Raw genomic sequence first — 21,016 nt, forward strand, 5'->3', positions numbered from 1 at the left:
ATCTCTACTACTCACAACTTCATTGCGCTTGAACAAGCCCGAATAATTCTGCTTTAGTCCTCGTGACCCATCCGTCAGTCACGCTGTCGCCCTCCAAGTCTCTCCGTTTCTGGCCCCCTTTCTACTACTCCCTTCAGGAGACTTTTCGATTTGAACGACCTCGTTATCGTACGCGAGCTCCCCTCCGTCGCTCAGCAACCATGCCTGCTCCCATCGAGCAGCCCTCCGAGCCCGTCGTGCTCGTGCGCGACCCCGAGGACGACGAGAACTACGTGATCTCGGCCTACGAAGGCCACGCCAACCACTGCACTCGATGCGCAGACCCGATGACCGCGTACGAAGAGAAGCGCTCGCTCTGCAAGCGCGGTACCCAGTATGCCCGGGACGTGACCGAATACCTCCGCAGCAAGAATGGAAAGATTTACTCGGTCGTTGACCTTGAGCGCAACCGATCCACCCTGGTCCGGGTGCCCCTAAAGTGCGTGGCTGTTCGCCAGCTACTCCTGGCAATCGAAAACGGTCTGCGCGTGAGCGTCAGGGAGGAAGTCACCGCTCGTGAGCGGCCGATCATCAGCCACGAGCCCACCCCTCTGCGCCGGACGACCACCCACGAAGATGTGGCCTGTACGGCAATCATTGAGCGCGAACCACGATCTCTGAGGCGCCACCGGGTCATCGTCTACACCTCTCCGCGGAGCTCTCCCAGCCGTGGGTCTCTGTATGAGGCCGACGCAGCTGACCGCATTGCGCGTGTCAACCGGACCTCGCGCATCTACCGGCCGAGCAGCGACTACTACCGCTGAGGAACTTGAGCCGAGCGTCTGATGCTCTCATTAAGGTTTCACGCATGCACCATTGTGGATAATTCTGCGTGTTGCAGACAAGTCACCATTATCACCTATCCCGGCCCCGTCGCAGCAAAGGCTAGACCAGCCTGCGACACTGGCACGAGCCATAACCCGATAGTAGCCAGCTTATCTCTGGGTCCTCGGGGATATTTTTATACCCCGCCAAGAGATTGGCTACATCCTTGTTGGAGGAACAGGTTTCCTTGCTTGCTGTTCTGTTACAGACCTGCTGTCTTTTCTTATCCTGTTTGGGGTGAAGACGCGAACACGAACCAAAGCAACAAAAGACAAAAACAGGCGGAAAACACAAAAATAACCCACCAAAAAGAAAGAAAGAAAGAAAGGCACGCAAAAGGAGGAATTTCCTTCACTGTTGAGCAACCAGAAATTCTGCATTTGCACACTACACTGCAGCTCTGACTCACTCCTACTGCAAGTGGCTCAACGGCGCCCACCATCCGATGGCTGCAGCTCACCTGCATGCAGCCCACCGACCGATGATCCACCGCGATCATCCTCCTTCCCCTCATTTGTTCTGTCCATCGGGGGGACTCGACCGAGTTCTACCCGCATTTCCTTTGTCTTGTACTTAAAGTCTTAATGATTGGTGTGCTTACGCGTCCAATAAGTGATGCTGTATTTTAATCGTGACATTGATTTGACAATTGCCAAGTGGTCTTCTGCAAGTCTCACTCTTCTGCAACGTAGCCAGTAGCCAGTAGCATGTAGACAGCCTCATTGTCTGCCTAGCCAGTAGGCACACAGACTAGTACTATCCTATCCTATCCTATCCTATATCATCTCAATATTATAACCCCCCTTCGGGACTGCGGCTCTATCCCTGTCCCCCCCTAGCACTTAGCAACCTCTAACATCCAACCGCGCAAAGTTTATTCCCCATCGTGCATTTGCTTACTCTTACAGAGGACACTTAACACCCTGGTACACTGTACATGGACCTACATAGTGAGTGAGTGAGTCATGCCCTGCAATATACCCTATTGGCCAACATACCAACAAATCCTACTGAATTCTGCACTGATCCTTGTTTCCTATGCATACTGCCTACTCCTCTACTTCTCTAAACCTTCTAAACAATACTACACACAACACAACACAACAAACAAATCTTGATTTCACACAACATCATGTAATAAGTCAGGGGGCTGGTTATTTTTACTTACTTACTTAGTAAAATAGTTATATTGCACCGTCGAAATCAGAATAGCTCAATAGCTACGTGGTCCCTCTGTCAATGTACCCGGTGGATCAATGAGTCTCCACTGCGGGTAGTTCAGTGACTCCACCGGCTTTGCCTCGACTCGAAGTCGGAGTCTCGAAGTGTCACAGTGTGGTTACATGGTGGATACTGTATCTATACTTATTACTTAGTGGGTACGTATTCGAGAATAGACAGCAGGTGGTTGTCTATGTTGTGGTAGAAGTGGGTATTAAGGTGTGTATAGTGTATACGTAGTATCATTGTGGTGGTGGTGGTGATGGTGGTACTTTTTCCTCCGTGGCGGATCTTCGGGCCCTAGGGCCGGGTAGTACGGAGTAGTATCGTAGCTAGTGTAGAGTGGATCATGTTGATACGGATGCTGCTACTGTTCCTGGTCTTGTTGTGAGTTGTTACTTGTTAGGTACTTCGTAGCTAGTACAGGGCTGTTGGGCAGGTACTCACCCAGGGTCTAGTCTACTACTAGTACTTACGGTCTGTGCTGTACACTATATATAGTCCTGTCGGCAGTTGTGGGAGATAATGCCGGGGTGTGCTACTACCCCTTTCGGTCATTGTGGATAGCTTCAATTCCCATTGTCTAGTTGCAATTGGTAGGTACCATGTCCACTATCGGGGACAGTAAGAGACGGGGTAATTCTCCGAAGCCACCGACTAGTATGAAACCTAATAGCTTCAGCACGGCCGGGGTTGGGCAGGCTCCTGCTGGTTTGATTCTGAAACTTGGTTAGTTGTCCAAGGTGGAGAGAGGTGGTGGTAGTAGTGTCCAGACTCCATACTGGTGAGATCGACGCTTGCAGCTTGCTATCTATCGGATGATTTAGCTATCTATTCATGGGGAGATGTCTGTGCGCGTCAATCTAGAGTGGTCGATGATGATCATAACAGGAGATGATAATGTACTGAATAGGTAGCGTGCTTGGAGAATAGGGACCAGACCCACCTGGATGTATATTCTGTTCGGAGTAAGATATCTTCACTTCATCTCCCCACGGGACAACAAGTACCTTATCAGTATCACACCATCATTAGCAATGTCGTAGCAAGTTGCCAGACCGTCTGGATACTTTGTTGTGGCCCAATGGTTGGAGAGGATTTGGTATGTGCGGATATTATACTTTATGCTGTATATTAAGTGGCCAGCAATGCCATTGAGGTAGCATCAGACAGGGCATATGAGAATGGGCTGCTGGCTGAGCGGACATGTTCCGAGATGAGAACAGGTATTGCGGTCTACGGGATTCCTGCACCATGCAACGAGTACCGTAGATTAACCGAAAGAATCATACTATCATTCGATAGAATGACCTGGGTAGTGTCTCAATGAGCACGAGAGCCCATGTAGTAGGATACATGGAGGAGCAATAACGTAGAGTGAAAGATTCGAAGAGGTTGCGACGATGATCATCCCGCCAGGGAATGCCCCTAGACGCAATTGCGGCAGAAACCTGCAAAGGACGTTTCGGAGAATTGCCTATAGAACTGCATCTCCCGAGCCGGGAAGCCATGGTGAAATGGCTCTTTGATGTCGTAGAAACCCGCAACGACTGCTTGAGGTGAGCATGTTGCAGGTTAGATTTTCAATTTTACCGACCTCAACAGAGAGAAGGGGGCCGTAGAAAGGTATATTGAAATAAAAACCACGTGAGAGGCTCAGAGTGCAATATACTCAGGAAAAGTAAAACCGGATATATATCTTTCTCTTCTATACGGAAGCTATTCATGACCACACAATCTCTATCTATGCCATTGGCAGGCAAAAATGATGGGATGGCCCCACAGGTAGCGAGCGGATGGTCCACCGATCCAAGCAATCTATCTACTCCGTAACAAAATAAAAACAAAAAAGAAAGCCCAACGCGGGGCTCGAACCCGCAGCCTTGAGATTAAGAGTCTCACGCTCTACCGATTGAGCTAGCCGGGCTAGTTCGGTGAAGGAACTGAACTTAATATAAACTAAGAGCAAGGTTGTAATACTGTTTGCTTCAATTCGGTTTCTGGCTCCATTTTCTCGAATATATTCAGGTGACTGTGACTATACCAGTGAGTCCGATGTCAACGCACCATTATGATTCCCGTCCCATCCCGTCCCTTTCCCAGGCCGGGTGGAATGCCCTCCGGAAATTCTAATTGATTTCAGAGGCGTTATTGATTACGAAGTTCGTCAACGTCGAGCGCTCGTTGAAAATTGGGCGAAAGCATCCCAGGAGTTCCGTGATGTACGGACGCCTCCCTACTCCAAGCAAAAACACAAACTAAGCCGGCGCAGTCGTGTCATGAGCGTGCACCGGAAACTGTGGCAACAGACTACCCCAAAGACGTCGTGCACAACATCCACCAGTGCTACGACTTACCACCCTTCTTGTGTCTCGCACTACTGAGCCCATCAGAGGCGAACAGATCAAAGTGGATCAAGCTATACATCCTTCCCTGCCGGCTGGATGATGATATGGGCTCTTGCCTTGGCCACCTCGGGTCACGACATGCAGCTATTGATCTCAACCCGGCTAAATATAACCCCACAATGGCACGCAGTATCCGCAGGCAGATTTATCAAGCACAGCTTGGCTAGGGGCGTGGATGTGGATTTTCGCGGTTCACTCTATGCCTTCTATATAAATGCTACAACAGTTGACTTTGGACCAGCCGAACATCATGATATGGACTGGTGGTCCGAGTATCCCGCTGCTAACTGTACCTTTTAGTACAAGCATCGTTCCAGTGATACTACGGTGTCATACACAGAGACTATTGGTTCCACGACATCCTTCACCTTCATGACCGGCAGTGTCAGCAGTGTCAGCATTATGACGCGCTCTACACAGGCACAGTGGCAAACACACAGGCTGATGAGTGCTGCAGCACATATCATGAGACTCCATTATGATATACAACCACCAACTATATATACTATCGTATCAACAATGAGGGGGCACTGAGTGCGGCAAACAGGGATCATCCACTTGTGATACCTATACTAAGCCAATACTATGGCTTCCATGTGATAGCAGTAACCCCTAAGGGTTTCGTAGCCGAGAATGATATCTAGAAGTGAAATTCCACAGATTTCCTTTCAAATTCGTGCTTTTATCTTTCGCTACCAACCAGACGCGTGGCACCAAACACACAAAAGATCTCACCATCTACGAAGATGATGGGAAAGCGACGACAAATACTCTCTAAGGATGAGTTGAGCACTCCACTCATTGCTAATCTCGCCCAACACGACGAAAGCGCCCAACATGTACCTCAACCCAGCAACTCCGATGACGTACCTGAAGAGACAAGTCCCACATATCCTACGGCAGGCAATGAACAGCCGGTAGATCCATTGAGGTTCATCACTGTACCTACGCCCAGGGACGCACAATATCGTGCCAATGATTTGCGGCTTGCCGACATTCTAGTAGACGAACCATGGGACCCTGCTGTCGATGATCATATAGCACGCCATGTGTTTACCACTACAGAGAACTATAATGATGTTGACCACATACGTCTAGTCGCGGAAAGGCTCTGGCACAGTTCCTTTCTTCTCGCCCAGAGACCTGCACTACTACAAGCCGAATGGGACCTGGTAATGTCATATTCCATTATGGACTTAGATCTCTTTCAACTCGGGATTTCGCAAGATCAAGGCAAGCCAAGCTCTCATATTTACCTACTTTTCTCCATCTGTGTAATCCAGACCTAACCTTTCAGAATAAAGTATGGCGTAGAGATCTGGAACCCGTCCACTGTGCTCCTCTCAGTCCTCCAATTCAGAACCAGAGGTCTACCCAGCAGACTCCTGACCGAGCAGGCAACTCAATCTCACCTACCCGTGCAGGAGAACCACCGGACACAGCCTTCGAGTTAGGACATTCTCATCCCTATTTAACTGTCGGTTTAGCGGAACGCATATTGGCGCAAGGTTCCGAGCACAAGAGAAGCAGCAGCGATTATTATAGCATGCTGTCCAACTTGCAGGAATTATCCGTCCTAATTACCGACCCACACGCTACACCCCTGCGCATCCACTTCCCATTCTTGATTCTCGAGACAACATCCCATGTTGATGGGAGTCTATATCAGGCCCAGAACAAAGCCGCCCTGTGTGGCTCAAGAGCGATCAAAATCATGGAAGCTTTTTCAGACTACCACAAAAGCTATTCCACGTATATAGAAGGAAACCCCTTCAGTTATGGAACCCCAGATCCTGATGGACTACCGGTGAACTTGGCTTTCTCCGTCACCACTCAGGGCCCACATTGGGAACTGTGGGTTCATTATCGCCGGGCCACCTCAACAGCCTCGAACTCCTTTGTTATGGTGTGCATCAGGTCGGGAATGCTGAATATTATAGACGATTGCTTGATACTCGTACGCCACCTCTTCGATATCATGAAATGGGGTAGTGTCGTTTTCGCTGCGAAGATCAAGACCATGCTTCGCGAAATCGACATTGCCTAGAATAAATTAATTCACTTAGCATTTTGCCTGGGCTAACTTCTGTTTCAAACTTGCATAGTAGATTTTGTAGCCTAGGCATCACTTAAATAACAATCACACCTGCACAATGAACTACTAACACCTTTACAAAGTGATCTCATCTGACGACAGTATACTCCGTAAACCCGACCACGTGCAAGTCACATGACCCTCACTCCAACTAATCGTCCGAACCAACCCATACCCGATCAGGAAAACCTCCCAATCACGTGCCCCATCCTCAATCCCTCCAAACTTCTCCGGCGCAACTCCGCAACTCACGAATTGAAGGAACCAGGCAACTCATCCCCTCAAGCTCAATCTTCCCCCAAACACCCTCAAAATGGCCAAGAAAGGTGAGTCAACCCACTCTATCCATCATCCTGCGCCAGAGCTTTCCCAGAAAGTTTGGTCTTTTCCCCCGCTGTAACAATGCGGGCAAAGAAAGACCATTGAATCATGACTGACACATCGATCGCAATCTACAGTCAAGTCCCGCACGATCACAGTGCGCCTCATCTCCATGGCCATGACGGGCTTTTATCGCACGATGATCCGTCCCCGTACGCACCGTCCGCTCAGCATGCTCAAGTACGATCCTGTCGTCAAGAAGAAGGTCTTGTTTCTGGAGGCTACGAAGGGTGGAAGGAATAAATAAATAAATCGATTGGGTTTGAAGGGTCCCGGCTCTTTGATATCATTCGATTCGGTGGTTCGGATATTTCGCACGGCTGGATGGTGGATATACATACATCTGCGCGTTCTTTTTTGCCCACCACGGTTCCTATGAGATGAAACTTCGCGAGAGACCGATATCGATGCCGATTTCGAAACCGACTGCCGGCCTGAACTTCGGAATCAGTTCATCATTGAGTCATTTTCTTCTTCAATCGATATGAGACGATCATGTATATTAGACGGTGCAGTGGCTTGGATGCTCGTGGGAGTCGCACCATAACGGTTTCTCGTGGACGTCCGAGCTGGCTGTGTATCTTCTTTTCGGTGTTATATTGTGGCGTTTAGAGCAAGACATCCTGGGTTGAATCAATCTTCAGTTTTCATTCATTTGTGTTCCTGCATTTGACAATTTGTGAACAACTCTCAAAACATTCTGCATCGCGAAATCGGATTTAAGAATAGTCTCCTTTCACTTTTCGATATCCCGCCGTATGAATAGAAGGAGCACAGATACTGTCAATTTGATGAAAAGCAGAGACATCTCTCGTCGACCACCACGTCGTTCCTTCACCTGACTGCCGCCTGACATTTTATTCAGGTCTCAGTTGCTCCGCCGAAGCGAGCTTCGTACATTGCACCTGTTGGGATTTAGTTTACCTGTTGCTACTTCGGATGCGGTGGCTCACTTTTTGCTGACTGTCGCCCTCTAGCTCTAGTTGGTCTCTTCATGTCGCTGCCCCGGCTGAGACAAATTCCATTCCTGGTTCCATAAACATACTTCGGTGGGGCCGGTATGCGGTCGCGAAGATTCGGGATGCTCACAGTTTGACGTCCCCTGGTGGAAGATCTGGTATTATAAATACGGGCTCCTTCTATCAACTCGTTTGAAGGTAGGTGTTGGTGAGTCCTGGCATATGTGCGGCGAGTTACACGGACTGGTTTGTCCTCTAGCGGCTCCATTAACCGCTGGCTTCCCGCGGATAATTTGCGTTTGAGGCCCGCACTTTCTACATCGAAAGTGACAGCTTTTGGTTTAGTTGTTTTCTCTTCGATACCGCCCGTTTTCTCCACTGCCGACTTATCCTTCGGGGGTTGAGAGTCCGGCGGAGGCATGGCATCCCTAGCTGTGGTGAAAGCTCCGTTAGCTATCATATCAGCAGTACTCATTGGCCGAAGTGTTTCTTCTTGTACAACGACGTTGGCTGTTCTTGTCGCTTGGGCTTCATCAGACTTACTAGTTGACTCAATCCAATTCGAAACCTTCTCCTCTGAAGTAAGCATTAAGAGAGCTGCAAGTTCATCCTCATCGTTTGCAAAGTCAGGGCTATCCACCCGCGGCTGTTCGCGGATGCTTGCAAAAGGTACAATGTTGGTATTCTGGGCAGTGCCATAGGGCTGTTGGGCTGCCTCCCACTTCTCACTCTCCAGCTTGGATGTCTTCTCAGCTATGTAAGATCTGAGACTCTCATTCTCCTTTTCTTTGGACCCAACCTATACCAGTCAGCCATGAGATAGTATCTGGGCTTAATGCTCGCCTACCATGAGTTCCAATTCATCCACTCGCTTCTTCATCTTGTCTTCACATTCCGTCTTTTCTTGAATCAGCATGCTTCTGCGCCTCACAACGGGGACTGGTGCTTACGAGAGCCAGTTGTGCCTGGGTCAGCTGCGTGGACACCTTGTCCAAATTACTCTGAACCTCGGATTTCTCTCGCTTGAGCTCATGGACCTTCTGGTCGTGTTTTGCTCGCTCCCTGTCTCGACAGATAATACTAGCTCTACTGAGCTCTGCACGAACCTTTGCCTCCACCGACTTGAGTTCATCCCTCAATTTTGTGGCTTCCGCTTCGGACTTGCGGACGCGACAATCATCATCATTATCTGCCTTTGCTGATGAGGTACCCTCCCGCAATTCTTGGAGTACCGCTAGACAGCCGCTGAGATCACAGCTCAGACTCTCTTGGAGGGCCTTAATGGAAGCAACATGTTGCTGGCCCAGATTAAACAATGCAGCATCAAAACCTCCCTTCATCTCATGTTGATGCGACATGATCTTATCCAATTTGGTGGACTGAGGTTTGGAACAGGTTTGAATGTAGACCTCAAGAAGCCTTGATCGGTTCTTCTCATCCGACAGCTGTTTGGAAAGATGCTCTGCTCTTTCCTCGGCGTCTTTTAAGCTTTTCCTGAGCAGCTCATTTCCGCTCTCCATCTCTGACAGTTCACCTCGTCGCTGTTCCGTGTAAGTTGCAGCCTTAGCTAACTGTTCTCTGGTTTCCTGTATGCTGGCGGCTATTCCATTTCGCTCAGTCAACAATTCTTTTTTGGTTCTTTTGAGCTTGATAGCCTCCCCGTGTAGATTCTGAAAATCGTAGCCGATCTCATTCAAGAGGTCTCTAAGCTTCGCGACCCTCGACTTCCATGATTCCATGCGGGACTTGCAGGCTTCGAGCTGAGATGCTTGCTTCTGAATTTTTTGGCAAGACGCCTCGAGCTGGCCTTTCAGCATATTATTCTCCTCTGTCACTTCTGAGACCTTGGCCTCCATTTGCTCCTTAACTCTAGAAGCAGCGACTGCACTTTGCCCGCGATCTTTCATTCGGTTAATCATCACCTGAAATAAATCCATAGTTAGAGACAGAGATAATAAAACACCCATGAACAAAGGAAGTGACTACACTTGCAAGAATGTGAGTTTAGAAACCTGAGAGCAGAGATGAACAGTGCTTAGTGTTCTTCTTTTCGGGCTTCGTTCACGTCTTCGGTGTGCAAGTCGCGTCCAAAGAAAGAGGAAGAGACGCGAACTACTTCGAGTGACCAAGGCGGATAGCCGCTCGTGACTTCGAGCACTTCAAATGCACAAACGGAAGTCACGAGCTGCGGAATCGAAACAAGGTAATGGCTTTCCGTCATTGCTCCCGAGACTGAATCGGAACTGCACAATATACGGATAGTGTATCCGGCATTGGTACTGTTAACTACAGTTATCATGGCTTAGTAGCCATATGGGATCGCCAGTTTTGCTGTGCTCGTCTCCATGGAACCCAGGATGTATTTCATAGGAAATATTTTTGGCGTTTGGTCAAAAGGATGACTCTTGTCCTACAAGGCAGACAAGACGCGTGGTTGGAAAAGATGGCAATGTTATTGATTCCTCACCTCACTTATCACTGCCATATATTAACGCTACCCAACGTATAGCTCCGCCACTGGCTGAAAGACTGGTAATCAGTTTTCTTCCCGGAGAGATGGCATTGCGCAGGGCTAACTAAGTGAGGTCGCCTTTAGTTTTCCCTGAGCGCAGCTGTATAACTGTGATCATTTGTCCAAATGGTCCGACGCAGCCTCACTTGCGCCCGAGCAGATGCAGAACATCTGAAGACTTATGGAGCCATCATGCATCGACAGTCAAGCATGTCTTACCATTGGACACAATCCAAAGGCTATGCGGAGTTGGTGGTTGCAGTTGGCGCCGATATCCCACTAAGACGAGTTCCGTGTCTCCGATTTGACGTTTGCGTTTCACCCTCAAACCAGTGAAACTGCATGATCCCGGACCTTCGCACACGGCCAAACACTCCGGCCTATCTTCAGGAATTAGGCTGTCACAGTTAAGCCTATCACAGAATGAGATGTCACGGTGCTGCGTACACCAGCAAGTTCTTCACGGATCTCGACCCCTGGTGACTCCATCGACTCTTGCCTTATTATATGATGAGCGCTCTTCCCCTCTCTGACTACTCCCAGATACTATCTCTCATCCTAGGTGCCGATCATTGACACAAAACCTCTCAGCGCATCATACATCTTGTCTCAAGAGAGTTCCTCCCTCGGTGACTCCATGCACTCAATACGCCCGTGGTGGTTGGTGCTGATCGTGCTGTCATCACCAGCGGTCGCACAGAGTGTGCTTAATAGTGTCGACAGCCAAGATGGAGATGGCGAATCAGACTCATATTCGGCCACACGAAGTGTTTCCTCCAAAGGAATGATTATCTTGTGCACAATCGTGGCGGTGGTTTTGGTTGTCGGTGGTATGCTTCCTGAGATACAATACACTCTCAAGAATAGATTCCGCGGTCGAACAGTCGCTGACAACGCCGTTGACATAGTTTTATTTACTGCTGTGTTGATAACTGTGACGAAGAGGAGGTCGAAGACACCCAAAGCACCCTTCTTATCAGATGAAACAGTCACAGAAGCCACGGAGAGGCCGTTGAGTGGCAATACACCGACAGAAAGGGATAGATCTACGCCCAAAAACTTGAAACACGACGAGAGTCAGCCAGATGTAGAGAAGGATGCAGGCGTTAATCATGACCGACCGCACAGGAACGCTTGGATGAAGCAAAGAGGATGGGGATCTTACTTTTCTTTCGGGCGCACATAAACACAACCACTCAGCCACAGCATGTCGCCCATCTCAAACAACTCAGCAATCCAGCCGTGATACCTTTGACTGATAGCAGCTCGGCGTGATGACTTTCTTTCCAGTTATTGTCCTTTTCAGTTTGTCTCTTGTCGGTTCACCATTGTCCCGCGCTATTTCTTGATGTATATCTTGAGTACCCCGCACTCATTAAATCTGACATTGGCTCCCATAGTATGGGGTAGCAGCGTCAGAGCAAGGAATGACAAGAATGATCACACCGATAATCATCCAGTCTGGCTGTAGCGGAGCATCATTGCCATGGCTGCCATGGAAAGCCTTGCCCAAACAATGCTGAGTGGGTACATCCCGCGGCGTGCTGCAGAGGGTTGTCCAATCAGAGCTGCCAATTCCATGCTTCGTGGATAATGGCAAGTCTTTCCGTCTGGAAGTGAGCAACCCCACCCGCTTTAGTTCTACAAACTGTCCATTGGAGATGATCTCTCTCCGCTCCATTGCATGAACAATGCGAAGTGTCAATCTACGGCGCATCTCAAGGAGGACAAGATACACATGAGTTCGAACAAGGAAATTGTTCCCATCAGGATGGCTAAACCCAAGACAATGTACTCCAAGACCTCCAGAACATATAAGGCCTGTGTATCCCGCTCTGCAGGTTTCAATTTCGTCCACGTTCAACAGACATATCTTGTGAGCAGCTTATCTTGAACTCTCAAAGCTAATCTCATACTCTTCTCTATCACCCGCAGACTTCCATCTCACAATGCCTATTCAAAAGCTGAAAGTTGGTATGGCTGGCCTGGGCCGGATAGGCAAGGTCCATGTCCACAACTTCCTACACCAGACCCCGCGAGCCGAAGTTGTCGCAGCCTTCTCCCCCGACCCTGCTGAGATTACATGGGGCAGACAACACCTAGAGCCTTATGGAGTTACATTGTATGACAACTATGACAAGATGCTGGAGCACCCCGGCTTGCAAGCAGTCGTCATCGGGACGGCGACCTCTGTGCATGCCGAGGAGACGATGATGGCTATCGACCGGGATCTGCATGTTCTTTGTGAGAAGCCATTGTCGATTGATGTGGAAGTGGTATGTCCGATTCTTCTCCATCAGACTAGTTTCCTAGCTATCATTTTTGTTCTTACAATTGCATATGGACTAACTCCTTGATAGTGCAGAGCAGTTGCACAAAAGGCCAAGACCAAGCCACACTTGAAAGTGATGTGTGGATTTTCTCGGAGATTCGATGACTCCTACCGCGAGGTCTACGATAAGATCAGCCAGGGCATGATCGGACGTCCCTCCATTGTGAGAAGCCAGACTTGCGACAAGTACGACCCCTCAGGCTTCTACGTCGCCTACGCTGCGTGGTCGGGTGGTGTGTTTGTTGACATGTCTGTGCATGATATCGACTTGACATTGTGGTTCATGGGCGAGGACTCGGTCCCCAAGAGCATCTCCGCCCATGGAATCACGGCCGTCCAGCCCGAGTTGAAGAAGTACAAGGACTACGACAACGCAGTCGGAATCGTTGAGTTCCACAATGGCAAGATCGCCTACTACTACTGCTCTCGAATGATGCCCCACGGACAAGAAGATACGACCGAAGTTATTGGCACCGAGGGGAAGCTCTCTGTCAACATCAACCCGCAACGCAACTTTGTCAACTATTACCACAGCGGAGGCATCACTCGCGAGGTCCCTGCGAATTTCCATGGGCGTTTCGGAGGTGCCTTTGTGAACGAGGCGAATGAATTTACTGCCTCGTGTTTAGATAATACACCACTGCCTCTCAAATTGTCGAACGCAGTCAAAGCTGTTGAGATTGGTGCATACCTCCAGGAGGCATTGGTGACAGGGAAGCAGATCCACTTCGATGAGATCGGTAGAAGGATTGAGAAGGCTCAGTTGTAGAGTGGACAGACACAGTTATAATTTTACTGTTAGAGTCTAGAAAATGATTCAAGATGTTAAGAATACCTCTCTGTGCTTCTTCACTACTACTAAGTACGGTACGTAGACCAACTAACTAGTTAAATTAAGCTGGGGAAATGGCACTATTCCGCACTCGGCATCCCCGCATTCCCGGCCTTTTGCAAGGAGATCATCGAATCATCGACTCAACAACACCGTCCGTTCCAGCTCTTCCATGGTAATCAGTCTGTAACGCCAACCAACGTGGTGTTTTTGATCGATGGTGTGACTGGCTCCACTGTGGTCGTCAAATGTCCCAGGGGATGGGCGGGTTCCTGAGCGCGTCTGGCCAGGCGGCCATTGCCAATGACGAAATGCACGGCTGACGACGCCTACGATCGACGAGCTCCATCCAGCCAGCCAGGGGGGCCTTGCTCCCCCACTCTCCGTTTCACTTCATTCATCATTGTCCCCATTGCTATCTTCCATGCTGGCGGACAGCTTGCGTTCCATGTTATTTGAATACCTCCACGGCTGGATCTCCGGGACGTAGTTCAAACATGTATCTAGACTTCACGAAGAGCCTTGGTATTGGCTCGCTCACTACCATGATACTCTCCGCATTTTCCCCTCGAGAGCGAGCTCCCGTGGTTCATCAGCCAGCGCTACCGCCATCCTATCCGCTGGCAGTCCGAAGTCCGTATCTCTCGACATGGATGCCCAGCGATCAGGTTCAGACGTTGCCATATGCGGAGCCTCAGTTCTGGGCGGGACAGAGTCTCACCTGGTCGGTCATGGCACGCGTCGATGGCCAGGCGTACAGTTTGATGAGCGTCAAGAATCCGGGCGAGAACATCCGTCCGGCTATCGTTCAGAGTGCCGAGTATACTGCGACTCATTCAGTGTTTACTCTTTCCGCTGGCTCGGTGGTTTTCACATTAGACTTTTTCTCGCCCATATCGCCCTCCAACTATCTGCGGCAGTCTCTCCCTTTCAGTAAGATTTCTCAACTTCAACATAGCCTATTGCATTCAGAGAGCTGACCAATTTGTGGAAAGGTTACTTAACCGTCTCTGTTTCGGAGGGTTCTACCAAGAGCATCCAGATTTACTCCAGCATTGACGGAAGATGGACCGGCAAGCCACAAAACACTATACGCGGTTTCCGCGAAATCGGATCCACTGCCGTCTTTTCCTTGGGGCCGAAGGACGGCATCCCGTACTCTGAAAAAGATGACATGGCTACTTGGGGCGAGGCGATCTTCGCCTCTCGCCCGACTTCTAAGTCCCAACTCTCTTTCTCGTCCGGTAAACGTGGCGATGTGCGTTCTCAGTTTGTTAAATCTGGGAAACTGGTCGACAACCGCCAGTCATGGGCTCCAGGAGGGATCGTGGCCCTTTCACACGACTTAGGAAGGGTTGAAAATGGAGCATCAGTGACATTTGCCGTTGGACATGTGCGTGAGGAATCTATTAATTACTTAGGCAAGCCATACACCGGATACTACCGATCGCAGTACCCGGATAGCCATGATGCGGTCTCTTACTTCCTTGACGACTATCCCGCTGCTCTGCAAGAGTCTCGGGTGCTCGATGCGGAGATGGCCAAGCAAGCTAAAGCAGTAGCTGGCCAAAAGTATGCCGACATTGTCACTCTGTCGGCTCGTCAAGCGTATGGAGGAATAGAGATGACTATTCCTAATGACACCCTTGACACCACCGATGTCCTGGCGTTCATCAAGGAGCTTTCCAGCAATGGCAATCTCAACACAGTGGACGTTATTATGCCTGCCTTCCCGATATACTACGTTTTGGACCCGGACTACATCCGACTTCTGCTGGAACCAATGATGAGGTACCTGGCTGCTGGCCGCTGGCAAAAACCGTATGTCATCCACGACATGGGCAAGCATTACCCCAACGCCATCGGCCACGACAACCAAAAGGCCGAGCCAATGCCGATCGAGGAATGTGGAAATCTAATGATACTGGTCCTGGCCTACGTACGAGCAACAGGCGACACCGAATGGGCCGCTCAGTACACCGACCTCTTGAAGGGCCATGCAGACTATTTGGTCGACAATGGCGTTGATATCACCAAGCAGCTGTCTTCCAATGATGCGGCGGGCGCCCTTGCTAATGAGACGAACCTTGCCATCAAGGCGGCCGTCGGTATCAAGGCATTCGGCGAACTGACAGGACTCTCCGTTTATTCTCATATTGGAGAAGCTCGAGCGGATCTGTTCTTCACCCAGGGCCGTGGCACAGACGGGAACAAGACGCACTTCGTGCTGCAATATCCCGACAAGCCAGAATCTTGGAAGATACCCTATAACCTCTATCCGGATGTTCTATTTGATCTTCAGACCTTCCCCAAAGCAGCATACGACATGGGAAATACCTTCTTCAAGTCTGTGCGGGCTGAATATGGGGTTCCGTTGGACAACCGGCAAGACTGGGCCAAGTCGGACTGGAACATGTGGTTAGCAGGCACCTTCGACACTGACACTCGCACTGAGTTTGTGGATGATCTCTGGAGCTTCATGACTAACGGAAAACACAATTGGCCGTTCTCCGATCGGTACGTCGCCACATCAGCTAAGGGACGGAGCCCTGGGGTGCCTGTGTTATGCCGAGCTCGCCCAACAGTGGGCGGTCATTTTGCATTGATGGCACTACAGGGTCCCAAGTCCCTTCAGGCTGCTGTTTTGAGGCAGGTGTCTGGTGAAGGGGCCAACAAAGGGAGCATTGACGGCGAGAAGATTCATTTGAACCAGGGAGAGAATCTGTAGATAAGGCAGAGACACTTCGTGTACACCCTTATTAATTGTGAATATATCTAGAGAGTAGATAAGGTGGAGATCGTTAATATTCATCATCGCATGAACTATGTGTCGTGCCAGTGCTGTCAGGTACCTTCCTGTTTAGGCCCAATTTGAGGTGTCACTTGGGCATTGTGTAGATGGGAGGAGATCTATCTAGATCGCCCCGGTGGTGAATGAAGTCCAGGGGAACACCCGCCGCAGATTTTTCTTGAGTTAGATGTCAAATCATTCACCTACCACTTTGTTGTGTACATGAGTGTTTCTCCTACTACTGATTCCTGTTACTGTTACTCTGTTGTTGTTGTTGTCCCTTGCGCCCGTTTGCTGGAAAGCTGCCCCTGGGGCTTACATAAGCGGGGAGGCTTCACTTCGGCTGGCAGCGAGTCTCAGTCTCTCTTCGCCGTGTTCCAAACCGCCTCGTCGTGCTTGCTTCCTTCTCCCCCAGTCGTCTTTCTTCGTCTTCTTCCTCTCCCCTCGCCCGTCTCTTTTCCTTCTCCTTCTGCTTCATCATCAACTACCCTCGACCCTTTCTTTCTCGCTTTTCCGACCTCTGCTTCAGTCCCTACTCATGGCTTCTGTAGGTGCTCCCTCTCTTGTTTCTGCCCCCGTATAGCTAAGCTGTGATGGCTGTCCAACGTCATGCCCCCCTCTGAAACCGCGCGTTGGCGATCCTCCGACGCGCTCAGATAAGACTTTAGCCTTCCTCATGCTGACCTCATGCGTTTCTCTTGTCTAGCCCCGTCCTCCACACAACTTCGGTCCTCAAGGCTATCCCCTCCCGAACGGTGCTGTTCCTTCTGGTCCCGTACCCGGCGCCGCCCCTCTCCTCCCAAACAATGGTCGAATCATTCAGAATGGTCCCGTCAGAGTGCTGTGCATTGCGGACGTGCGAGGTATGTGGTCCGGATAGAGCTCCGGTAGCGATCCCCGGATTGGTAGACCCGATTGAGCTGATTTGGGAAATCTGTTTTGCTTTTTCCCTGGCGCAGGTAATCTGAAGTCTTTGAATGAGTTGGCCAGACAGGCCCGTGCAGACCATATCATTCACACTGGTGACTTCGGTTTCTACGATGACACTTCGCTCGAGCGCATTGCAGATAAGTCAGTGGCTTTCCCCTTCCCCGATTCGTGAAGCTGCTTTCAGCCGCTAGAGAGCTTTCATGCATGATCCAACATGTGACCCGATCTACTAACACACACCTGCGTTCCGACTCTTAGGACTCTCAAGCACGTGGCCCAATACTCTCCCCTGCTCCCCGAGAATGTCAAGCGGACTATTGCCCAGACTCCTCCCCAGCAGTCTATCAAGCAACGATTCACGCCCGATCAGCTACCCCTCTCAGAGCTTCCCATGCTGCTCGACAAGCGGCTCACCCTCGACGTCCCTGTCTACACTGTCTGGGGTGCCTGCGAGGATGTTCGCGTGTTGGAGAAGTTCCGTTCGGGAGAGTACAAGGTCGACAAGCTGCACATCATCGATGAGGCCAACTCGCGGCTGCTAGACATTGGCGGTGTCAAGCTCCGTCTTCTGGGTTTGGGAGGAGCGGTTGTGATGCACAAGCTTTTCGACAATGGCGAGGGCAAGACTACTATTGCTGGTGGTCAAGGCACCATGTGGACAACCTTGCTGCAAATGGGAGAGCTGATTGACACAGCGAACCGTGTATACGACCCTTCAGAGACCCGGATCTTCGTCACGCACGCGTCGCCTGCTCGTGAGGGTATGCTGAATCAGCTGTCCGTCACGCTCAAGGCTGATTTCTCCGTCTCCGCTGGCCTGCACTTCCGTTACGGCTCGTCTTACAACGAATTCTCCGTCAACCCCTCCCTCGACCACTACCGGGGCAAGCTCGCCGCTTCCAAGGCTTCCTTCAATGATGTGTGGGAGACCGTCCGAGGCGAGGTCGAGACCGCCATTTCGCAGAACGAGGCTCAGAAGACTCTGCTAGACAATGCTCTCGAGGTAGTCAACAGAATGCCTACCGTTGCCAACGGTGGCAACCCGTTCGGTGGACCTGCTGCCCCCGGCAATGCAGCTGGCCAGGTCGACGAAAGCGCCTTCAAGAACATGTGGAACTTCAATTTGGCGGATGCAGCATTCGGCTTCTTGGTGCTTGAGATCGAGTCGGGCCGCATCGCTACCGAAATGCGCGCCCAAGGATTCAACTTCGCCCACCGTACCGGCAAGCCCCAGCCCGCTGCCCCAGCCCAGCCCGCTCCCGTCCCCGCTGGCGCCCCTGCTGGAATTGCCTCGCCTCGCGTTCCCGGAGCTGCTCCCCAGTTCGGTCAGGCTCAACCTGTTCCCGCCCGCACGGGTCCTCTCCCTCAACAGCAGGCTCCCGCGGCACACGCCAAGGCTCCCGCTCCCGCTCGTACATCCCCCGTTCCCGTGATCCCTAAGCCTGCTACGCCACAGCCTGCCGCTGCCCCTGCTGCGCAGCCTGCCGTGACGTCCCCGGAGAGAACCACGACCACCGAGGCCAACGGTACCGCCCAGCCCGAGAAGCCGTCCGAATCTCCGTTGCCCAAGGTTGTAGTTGAGAAGAAGCAGAGCAACGGCCTCTTCGTCTCGAACGTTGAGAACGAACAAGCTGTGCGTGATCTCTTCCCCGAGGAAGACAAGGCCAAGATCGTGAAGATTGAGAAGTGGGGCAAATACAACAACCACGTCGTCCACTTCGCGACTGTCGACGAGGCCAAGGCTGCTCTCGATCGCCAGCCCCCCGAGCACAAGAAGCCCACCCCAGCTGGCCAACCTCGTAAGCCCAACATCAAGTTCTTCGAAGACCGCGGCAGTCACCGCGGCAATGCCGGTACATGGCAGGGCAGCAACCGCGGCGCCAACGCTCCCCAGCGCGGGTACCAGAGCGGCGGAGCCAGTGACAGCGAGACTAACCGCGGACGTGGATTCCGTGGCCGAGGTGGTGCTGGCCGCGGCGACCGGGGCGGACGTGGCGGACGTGGTGGTCGCGGTGGATTCAACAAGGGAGGCGCTCCGACTTCAGACTCGGGACCGGGCGACAAGCCAGCCGCTACGGGAGGCGACGCTTAATGTGTGTGATTGTGCCTGATTCCCCCTTTCTGAATTCATGTTCACCTTTGTTTTCTCCAATTCCCCCCATTTTATCTTTCTTTCCGAAAGTGTTCTTTTACCTCCAGCCATCTCTTTTCTTCCTGTTCCATGTTTTCATTAATCTCACGCTTTTCAATCGGTATTTTAATTTTCTATTGTTGTGATACTTGCTAAATGACGTCTTTTTCCTCATTTCACCCTGTTTTTGTCCTTTTTCAGCGAGATGTGCGTCCAAACTTCTTTTCCCATTCATCTTCCTCTTTCCTAGTAGACACTTCGCGCTGGCGACGGGGATTGATCGGTTTCTTCGATTGGTCAATCCCCATTTTCCACTCGGATCCCTAGGACCCCAGGAGTCGTTGGTGTGGATCCGAAGGCAGAAACAGAGACGGAGACAGAGAAACAGGCGGAGGTGAGCGGGTGTGCTATTGCACTTGGTATGATCTTATGGTCTTTGATTTTGTTGGGTGGCCGCGGGAACGGGAATCTTTTAAAAAGCGAAGGGATATTATCTGAGGTTACTTTGCAAAAACGAAAAAAAGAAGAAACATACCAAAAAAAGGCCGACGGCGAGGATTCTTTTGTATTCTATATTTGTCCTGGAACGTACCACAATATCGATACCCTTGTAACTTCATGCGGTTGTGTGTATCACTCACTATTAGTAGTGTTTCACCTGGAAGTAACTACGGCTATTGGGTATTCTGATCTAAACATCATTCATTACTTATAGATATCCTACTAAGTAAAGGTCTCTGGTCCTTGACCAAGCAACCACTGGACGGATTGTAAGAGCAGGTGTTCAGTTGCCACTGCAGCCTGAGGATACTACTCGTTATATATTCCGGGCGGGTGCGGCGATCACTGCATGGAACGAACCACCATCACCAGGCTACTACTACTACCAGTACTAGTACTAGTAGCAGTAAGTACTACAGTAGTTAAAAAGAGTATCAGAGAAAGAGAGTGAACTCGCGTATTATTACTTCATGCCTATACAAAAAGACAACCTCACCTAGAGCAATACGCCAATTACGCCCAAATAGACAAGAGGAACCCTTTCGCATATTTCCAAGGGCAGGTAGGTAGAACGATAGACACAGCAGCATATTCACTCGAAATCCCCAGCCACCAAGCTTTTTGAGTACATGTGGTGCATGGTGTGCTGAAAGATCAGGAACTAGCGTTGCATATACAGTAGCATAGAATGAACGAAGAAGACTCCAACGGTGGTGGTGTACAGTCTGCCAACCCGAAGCTTCCTAGATGGTATTAATTTTTCCTGAACGAACCACGCCTCCTTTTCGCCTGCAGTGGTCTTCGAGAGAAAGAAAGAAAAGATAGTAGAGAAAGTACAGTCATAGAGAGAAGATGGAAGATGTAATATGTGTAGGGGAGGTTATGGGTTATTTTGCTCCAAGTGTCCTGAAAAAATGTCCAATCGAAGATTGCGGTAAATAACCTCGAGTACTCCGTGGTTTTCCCTTTGGCGTTCGTGTGAGAAACCTCCCGTATCCATTTGTCCCTTTTGTCGTAACGGCGTTAACAACAGCTTTGCATTGCATGTATGGGTATCTG

The 21,016-nt window shown here is 50.4% G+C and overlaps 8 protein-coding genes and 1 non-coding gene across 9 annotated transcripts; 7 read left to right on the forward strand and 2 right to left on the reverse strand.

The window, feature by feature from the left end:
* Window positions 1–200: 200 nt before the first annotated feature.
* Window positions 201–803, forward strand: ASPBRDRAFT_50892 (uncharacterized protein; the record flags this gene model as incomplete). The annotated part of the gene is made up of 1 exon (XM_067626625.1): window positions 201–803. The coding sequence occupies one exon, from the start codon at window positions 201–203 to the stop codon at window positions 801–803; it is 603 nt and encodes a 200-aa protein (XP_067485349.1).
* A 3,136-nt stretch (window positions 804–3,939) lies between these two features.
* Window positions 3,940–4,012, reverse strand: ASPBRDRAFT_t17. The gene has a single exon. It is a non-coding gene; the product is annotated as a tRNA-Lys (tRNA).
* Window positions 4,013–5,239: 1,227 nt separating this feature from the next.
* ASPBRDRAFT_50893 (uncharacterized protein) lies at window positions 5,240–6,540 on the forward strand (the record flags this gene model as incomplete). The annotated part of the gene is made up of 2 exons (XM_067626626.1): window positions 5,240–5,726; window positions 5,798–6,540. 2 exons carry the CDS (start codon window positions 5,240–5,242, stop codon window positions 6,538–6,540), a joined length of 1,230 nt encoding a protein of 409 aa, XP_067485350.1.
* Window positions 6,541–6,901: 361 nt separating this feature from the next.
* Window positions 6,902–7,216, forward strand: ASPBRDRAFT_50894 (mitochondrial 54S ribosomal protein bL33m; the record flags this gene model as incomplete). The annotated part of the gene is made up of 2 exons (XM_067626627.1): window positions 6,902–6,914; window positions 7,047–7,216. 2 exons carry the CDS (start codon window positions 6,902–6,904, stop codon window positions 7,214–7,216), a joined length of 183 nt encoding a protein of 60 aa, XP_067485351.1.
* A 683-nt stretch (window positions 7,217–7,899) lies between these two features.
* Window positions 7,900–9,865, reverse strand: ASPBRDRAFT_25712 (uncharacterized protein; the record flags this gene model as incomplete). Its single annotated transcript, XM_067622203.1, has 3 exons — window positions 7,900–8,727; window positions 8,776–8,826; window positions 8,879–9,865. The coding sequence occupies 3 exons, from the start codon at window positions 9,863–9,865 to the stop codon at window positions 7,900–7,902; spliced, it is 1,866 nt and encodes a 621-aa protein (XP_067485352.1).
* Window positions 9,866–11,077: 1,212 nt separating this feature from the next.
* On the forward strand, window positions 11,078–11,626 carry ASPBRDRAFT_50895 (uncharacterized protein; the record flags this gene model as incomplete). The annotated part of the gene is made up of 2 exons (XM_067626629.1): window positions 11,078–11,270; window positions 11,349–11,626. 2 exons carry the CDS (start codon window positions 11,078–11,080, stop codon window positions 11,624–11,626), a joined length of 471 nt encoding a protein of 156 aa, XP_067485353.1.
* A 763-nt stretch (window positions 11,627–12,389) lies between these two features.
* ASPBRDRAFT_114196 (putative NAD binding Rossmann fold oxidoreductase) lies at window positions 12,390–13,541 on the forward strand (the record flags this gene model as incomplete). Its single annotated transcript, XM_067616800.1, has 2 exons — window positions 12,390–12,716; window positions 12,801–13,541. The coding sequence occupies 2 exons, from the start codon at window positions 12,390–12,392 to the stop codon at window positions 13,539–13,541; spliced, it is 1,068 nt and encodes a 355-aa protein (XP_067485354.1).
* A 560-nt stretch (window positions 13,542–14,101) lies between these two features.
* Window positions 14,102–16,332, forward strand: ASPBRDRAFT_191364 (putative glutaminase; the record flags this gene model as incomplete). Its single annotated transcript, XM_067620361.1, has 2 exons — window positions 14,102–14,537; window positions 14,600–16,332. 2 exons carry the CDS (start codon window positions 14,102–14,104, stop codon window positions 16,330–16,332), a joined length of 2,169 nt encoding a protein of 722 aa, XP_067485355.1.
* A 280-nt stretch (window positions 16,333–16,612) lies between these two features.
* Window positions 16,613–19,466, forward strand: ASPBRDRAFT_256920 (uncharacterized protein). The gene is made up of 4 exons (XM_067622200.1): window positions 16,613–16,942; window positions 17,102–17,258; window positions 17,355–17,466; window positions 17,584–19,466. Exons 1-4 carry the CDS (start codon window positions 16,934–16,936, stop codon window positions 19,415–19,417), a joined length of 2,112 nt encoding a protein of 703 aa, XP_067485356.1. The 5' UTR covers window positions 16,613–16,933; the 3' UTR covers window positions 19,418–19,466.
* Window positions 19,467–21,016: the final 1,550 nt, after the last annotated feature.

This window comes from Aspergillus brasiliensis, assembly GCF_001889945.1.
Source record: "Aspergillus brasiliensis CBS 101740 unplaced genomic scaffold ASPBRscaffold_1, whole genome shotgun sequence".
NCBI lineage: Eukaryota > Fungi > Ascomycota > Eurotiomycetes > Eurotiales > Aspergillaceae > Aspergillus > Aspergillus brasiliensis.